General features: G+C 36.8%; 1 protein-coding gene across 1 annotated transcript; it reads left to right on the top strand.

Annotated features, from left to right (window-relative positions):
• Nucleotides 1–360: 360 nt before the first annotated feature.
• LRRTM4 (leucine rich repeat transmembrane neuronal 4) lies at nt 361–6,086 on the top strand. Its single transcript, XM_081588480.1, has 3 exons — nt 361–628; nt 979–1,058; nt 2,866–6,086. The coding sequence occupies exons 2-3, from the start codon at nt 1,055–1,057 to the stop codon at nt 4,416–4,418; spliced, it is 1,557 nt and encodes a 518-aa protein (XP_081444606.1). The 5' UTR covers nt 361–628; nt 979–1,054; the 3' UTR covers nt 4,419–6,086.
• Nucleotides 6,087–7,059: the final 973 nt, after the last annotated feature.

The following is a 7,059-nucleotide window of genomic DNA, read 5'->3' as shown; positions in this document are numbered from 1 at the left end:
GCTCAAAAACTGTGTAAATAAAACAAACCAACATCAATAAAAATAAAAAAGAAATTATTTCTACTGTTAAAAAATATATATATCCCCTGTGATACATATAGGAAAAAAAATCAGGTCAAAGTAACTTTAAAAACTACTAATTGCTTAATATTTAGAGAGGCAGTATTTTACTTAATATTTGATATCACTGAATAAAGCTCTTTGGCATAAACCTTTCATAATATATATTATCAGAAGGGAAAAAAAGTGATCCTGTGCCTTTAATTTCCCTTTCTGAGAGAGGGAAGGCTGCACACCACTGACAGGCTCACTTGTTCCCGTCTTTAATGTGCAATCTGTTTTCTCCAGCGGAGGGCACTCAGTGTATCACAAACTCAAGCATTAGCACCAACAAGCTCTGAGCATCATCAGTCTCTGGAAAGCCTTCTGAATTAGACAAGGGCTGCCTCTCAGCACAGCTACAAAACACTTTAAACCTGACCAGCTAAATGGATAAACCTAGCCTGCATAGCTTTTAAACTGGGGTCTCATACAGCACAGGAGGCCTACTTGCTGGAAGAACTGAAAATCCAGAGGATGAATTGCTTTATCTGGGAATGGCAAAAGCCAGCACAATAAGGAATGCCAGGTATTCTGAAGATTTTCTTTTTTTTTTTTTTCCTCTCTTTTTACAGAGAAGTTGGTTACCTTCTAGATGGGCTGTAGCTCTTTTGCACAGATTGCCAATTACTGCTGATGGATCTCTGGTGAATTACACAATGATGCTCAGAGCCTAGAGGCCCTCCCCCACCCCCCTACTGCTTCCACCTCCCTGCCCCCCATCCCATCCCATGCTGAATTTTTTTTTTCTTGTACATATATGTATATATATATATATATTTTTTTTTTGTCTGTCCTCTCCGGGGAAGTTTGTGTGGGGCTACTAGCTCACATGCGGGATCAGAATTGTGTGAATGACAGCCGCACTGTGTCATGAAGGTGGTGGTGGTTTCAGCACGAGAGACCAAATAAGAAGAACGCTGAGAGAGGGGGGAACCGTTTTGGATGACAAAGGATGGGTAAGTGAACTTTTGTTGTTTCCTTCTTAGCAAAGCTGATCCTCTCGGCTTCCTATTCTCAGTCGCGGCATTAGCTGATAAAAAACAGAAAAACAGGCAAAAAGCGGCAGCCTTGGAGTTTGCCAGTAGACTCACTATAGTTGCTATTATATTTTTAGATCATTTTCCTTTATTTTTTTTAAACTGTAAATGCATAACACGGACTTAAACAGACTCTGGAGAAATATGACTGTCTCTTCCGTATGCATATCCTTGCTTGCGAATTGAGCGTGAGATAAATGATATGTTTGCTTCTATTTCTTGATAATATTAACCATGCTTGTATTTCTGGTTGCTGTCAGGAAGATTGTCAACACTTTACTGCGTGTGTGTAGGGGTGGGGTCATTACTTTATCAGAGGTCGCACAAGGGCTTGTTTTATCTTTGAGGATGAATCCTCAATACAGCTTCCAAATATCCAGCAGTCATTTGCCAGTCTTATTTTTTCAAGTGTGACTGGCTTCCCCCTTCTCCACCCCTTTCTCCTGTCTGGGAGAGCTGGAATGTATTTCAATGAGTCTGTAGCTGGCAAGAGGACAGAGAGCAAGATGGGGTTTCAGATTAAAAAAAAAAAAATTAATTGGTTGAGTAAAAGGAGAGTTTCTTTTCTTAAATTAAGAATTTGGCTGATTGCCTGTTGTTTAAAACATGAATATTTAAGATTAATAAAGAAACTGCAGCACAAGGTACTTTTTTTTTTCTCACCACTAATAAATAATAAATCTACTGTTGACAGAGGAAAGAAGTCCCTTAACATGCTATGACTTGGAAATGCAGCATAAGTGCCAATAGATTGCAACTTTGCAGATTTTCTGAAGTTAATGGAGGTAGGGGAGAAAAAAAGTCAGTGAGAAATTTGAGCAGTTTGGGATGGGAGAGGTTAGTAGTCTGCTGTTTCTCTGTTTATCCCCCAAATTTGCAAAAGCAACTATGTTAAATATATAAGAAAAAAAAAAACTAATGCTTTGCAATATTATTTTGTATTTTGTGCAAATATTTAATAGAGATTTGATAATCATAACTTTGGAGCATTCTGTGTTATCAGTAGTTAGGACTCTCAGCTGGTGATCACTGGGTAGGAGAACCTTAGTAGGAATCTCTTCCTGAATATTGAGAGCTTATATGCTTATTAATACATTGACAGTACTCCCCACTGTTACTAGTTTGCATACCATGCTTCATTGGTTGTGTATACTGGTCCCAGCGCTGTTTTATCAGAGCTCCTATATGGTTACCTCATTATGCAATAGGGATGCAATTTCAAGCTGGGCAAACTTGGGTTACCTTGACAGTTTACTGAAGCTCCTTTGCCAAAACACAGTCTCTTTGCTCAACTAAGAAAGATGTACAAGTATAGGGCTTAGTAAGTCACATTTTTCCCTTTGCCAGAAGACTTAATATTCTTCCTTGTGGTACTGGTGTTCAATAGAGTGACTAACCAAACATAGATGTTGTTAAATGTTGTCATCATGTGATAAGATAGGGTGGATGTTTTCCAGTGTTAATGTGCATATGAACTCCTGAAACTCCAGAAGCTGTTCTTAGTTCTATGACACTGTGGCAATTTGGAAATCAAGAAAAAAAGCATAAAACCTAAATAGTAAGCATGCAATACTGAAGGAAATAAGGCTTCAAGTGTCAAATACATTGTTCTTAAATCAACTGTTCCATTACTACACTAGTTGAAATGCCCCTGATATTGGTAAGCTGGTGGTGATTTACATTAATAGCTTTACAATGTGCATTTATCTTCTTTTTAATATTGTAGGTTTCCATTTAATTACGCAGCTGAGAGGCATGCGTGTGGTGCTAGTGCTACTTCCTACACTGCTGCTTGTTATGCTCACAGGGGCTCAGAGAGCTTGCCCAAAGAACTGCAGATGTGATGGCAAAATTGTGTACTGTGAGTCTCATGCTTTTGCAGATATTCCTGAGAACATTTCTGGAGGGTCACAAGGCTTATCATTAAGGTTCAACAGCATTCAGAAACTCAAATCCAATCAGTTTGCCAGCCTTAACCAGCTTATATGGCTTTATCTTGACCATAATTACATTAGCTCAGTGGATGAAGATGCATTTCAAGGCATCCGTAGACTGAAAGAATTAATTCTAAGCTCCAACAAAATTACCTATCTGCACAATAAAACATTTCACCCGGTTCCCAATCTCCGCAGTCTGGACCTCTCCTACAATAAGCTTCAGACATTGCAATCTGAACAATTTAAAGGCCTTCGGAAACTCATCATTTTGCACTTGAGATCTAACTCATTAAAGACTGTACCAATCAGAGTTTTTCAAGACTGTCGAAATCTTGACTTTCTGGATTTGGGTTATAATCGTCTTCGAAGCTTGTCACGAAATGCTTTTGCTGGCCTTTTGAAGTTAAAAGAGCTCCACTTGGAGCACAATCAGTTTTCCAAGATCAACTTTGCTCATTTTCCTCGTCTCTTCAACCTCCGTTCAATTTACTTACAATGGAACAGAATTCGCTCCATTAGCCAAGGCTTGACATGGACTTGGAGTTCCTTACACAACTTGGATTTATCAGGGAATGATATCCAAGGAATTGAGCCGGGCACGTTTAAATGTTTGCCCAATTTGCAAAAATTGAATTTGGATTCCAACAAGCTTACCAACATCTCACAGGAAACTGTCAATGCATGGATATCATTAATATCCATCACTTTGTCTGGGAATATGTGGGAATGCAGTCGGAGCATTTGTCCTCTATTTTATTGGCTTAAGAATTTCAAAGGAAATAAGGAAAGCACCATGATTTGTGCAGGACCTAAGCACATCCAAGGTGAAAAGGTTAGTGATGCAGTGGAGACATATAGTATCTGCTCTGAAGTCCAGGTGGTCAACACAGAAAAATCACACCTGGTACCCCAAACTCCCCAGAAGCCTCTGATTATCCCTAAACCTACAACCTTGAAATCTGACCCTAGCCGGTCCACCCTTGAAACACTAAGCCCTTCCCCGGGGTTTCAGATTCCTGGCACAGAGCAAGAGTATGAGCATGTTTCATTCCACAAAATTATTGCCGGAAGTGTGGCTCTCTTTCTTTCGGTGGCTATGATCCTCTTGGTAATCTACGTGTCTTGGAAACGCTACCCAGCCAGCATGAAACAACTTCAGCAACACTCTCTTATGAAGAGGCGGCGGAAAAAGACCAGAGAGTCTGAGAGACAAATGAATTCCCCTTTACAGGAGTATTATGTGGACTACAAGCCTACAAACTCTGAGACCATGGATATATCGGTTAATGGATCTGGGCCCTGCACATATACCATCTCTGGCTCCAGGGAATGTGAGGTATGAACCATGATCCTCCTAAAAGCATTTCCACTGCGGGGAAGGAGAGGTAAATGTTTGAAGCTCTAGAGGTGTCTAATCACTAGAAAGATTAATGACCCTTTTGCTTTTGGGTTTTGCTCAGTGTGAAAGGTTACTTAATTAAATTACAACCACAAGGAAATTGACTGCTCTTTTTCTTTTTCCTTAAATGGTTGAAACTTGAAGGAAGTTCATTCAAGTATGAGATTAAGTTGGAATAAAGCACTATGTTAAAGCATCTGTTTTTTTTTTTTTTAACAGTTTGTGTATAGGGGTTGGACTTACAGACACACATACACACAAACAAAACTCTTTTCATCCTAAAATTTATGTCTGGTTTTTGTTGTTTGACTTTGTAATCTAGTAAAGGGGGGTCTGGCTTAATTTAAAAACAAAGTGATTTTACCAAAATTCCAGGAGGTAATGAAGATTTAAACCAAAGAGCAATTTACCCAAGGGTTGATTTTGTTGTATATTTTTTACTTTTAATTAAAGCATGCAACAGGGATCTCACAGGGATAACTATTTCTATGTTACTTGCCACTTGGTTATTATACCAGCATAGAGAATGTCAGGCCTATTGTGTAATTGTATTCAGGCATTTAAAGATGTCTTTTTCCCCTTCTTTCCTTCCTTCCTGCCTTTCTTCCCTCCTTTTTCCTTTCCTTCCTTTCTTTTCTTCCTTACTTCCTCCTTTCCTTTTTTTTTTTTTTTTAAATACTGGACATAGATCATTTTCAAAGGGTTTTTAAGTGCTGGCTATATGTATGTAATCAGAATGAAACTTAAATTCCATGTTTTGGCTTTTCCCTGATAACTAAAATCAGGTCATGATATTATGGGTGATTTAGCAATAACATAATGACAAGCATAACAGGGACTGTTTGTCAGTGTTGTTGTCATCCCCAAAGACATAATGTGCATTCTTGTTAAACTAATCCAAAACTAAGTGATGCAAATATTTATAAATAAAAAGAGAGAGATTTGGGTTCTGAGTATTTTCCCTTTCTGTAACAATCATCTCAAATGAAGGTGTTTCGTGTTATACTATTTTCATGAGAATAAGTTTGGAGTCAGTGTATTTTAAAGATCACAGATAGGAATGTATTTATGAGAAGAAAAATAGTCACAAATTTCCAACTTGTTAATAAGTAATGGTGGATGCCAATTATTCTTTATTTGGTAAAATTAATTAAAAAGTGCAAAGATTGTGACTGCCAAGGCCTTGTTACGAGAATAAATTAGTAAAGAGAGGTAAAGTTCTGGCTCTGTGTCATCTTAATATCCAATTTTACATGATTACTTTCTCAAAAGAAAGTTTTAACAAGCATTTGAAGACTTTGCCCTTTTTAATACTAGTTATGAGTGTTGAAAAATGTAATTTGCTCTTTTATGATATATATTCCAAATATTTCCGTAACCCAAATTTAAGAGCTAATGAAAATGTTTTCAGACAAAGCACTGAGTTTGAAATATCTCCAACTCAGTGTAATTTGAAATATTGAGCTAGTCTTCACAAAGTTTATTTTCTCCTCTTATATATGATTGTAAATAGAAAAAAAGTAATTTCTGATAATAAATCCCTAAGAGAAACCTGTATAAGAAATTGTCCTTAAAAATTAAAGAGAATATAAAATTTTATATAAAAATCTAGCAAGTCTTGATGTTTTTATTTCAAGGTAGTATTTATACAATATTTGTGAATATTAGTAAAGAAAGTTCATCCTGTTTTATTCTAGATTTGGCTTCTATTTTGAGATCCTCCTAAAGGCTAGTAATGTTAAAAGAAAATGAAAATCCAGTTCCATTCTTTCATTTTCTCTTTGAGTTTGTATTAGCATGGTGATTTTTATTTAAAAGAATCACCAGCAAAGATTCTTACAGAGCTAGTATTTCAAAACAGTGGTTCTAAAACTTTTCCAGAGGTCTTAAATCCCAGAGACCATCCTTTAAAGACCACAGGCATTACCATGATTGAAAGGAAATAAAAACATATTTCACTCTGTAGAAACGTGTTTTAAAACGCATTTTGATATTATATGTGTTCCGTAGAGTTGTGTTTATGGTCATGAAATTGCGGTGACATTGTTGGGGACGGGTGTGGTGTTACAGCAGTAAATAGCAAAAAATTTAACTAAACATTGTAATGAAAATGTTCAATTGAAATGACAGCCCTACTGAAATAGATCAAACTCTCAAAGTAGAAAATGGTAAGCTATACATCTGAGATCATTAACTGCACTTTTGAGTGCATGGGGTTCAATAAAGCTACATTGAAATGAATATTAACTTATTTTGAAACACAAATACACAGAAACAAGCAGAGCAACTGCCACTCCTCCTTGCCTAGTTTATTATAGTTACAGATGGAAAAAAGAAATGAGGAAAAGTAGATTCTTAGAAAGTGTTATGAAAGCAATAATTTTCAGTGTACTTCTATGTCAACTCAGAGTAAAATTTCTCTTGTTGAGAAAACTTCTCTACAAAATGAAGCCAAGAGAGAGATGTGATTTGCCCAAGTTTATGGCATTTTAGGACAGTGGATGTACCTTGAGTTTAGGTCTGGTGGTGTTTTGACAAACCTCACATATCAATAGCTTTGAAAAATAGAGAACCCTTAACATTT

Source organism: Giraffa tippelskirchi, chromosome 4 (assembly GCF_054371585.1).
Source record: "Giraffa tippelskirchi isolate mGirTip1 chromosome 4, T2T-mGirTip1v1.2.pri, whole genome shotgun sequence".
Lineage (NCBI taxonomy): Eukaryota > Metazoa > Chordata > Mammalia > Artiodactyla > Giraffidae > Giraffa > Giraffa tippelskirchi.
The sequence above is the reverse complement of the archived record's forward strand: the minus strand, read 5'-3'. Positions and strand labels throughout refer to the sequence as shown.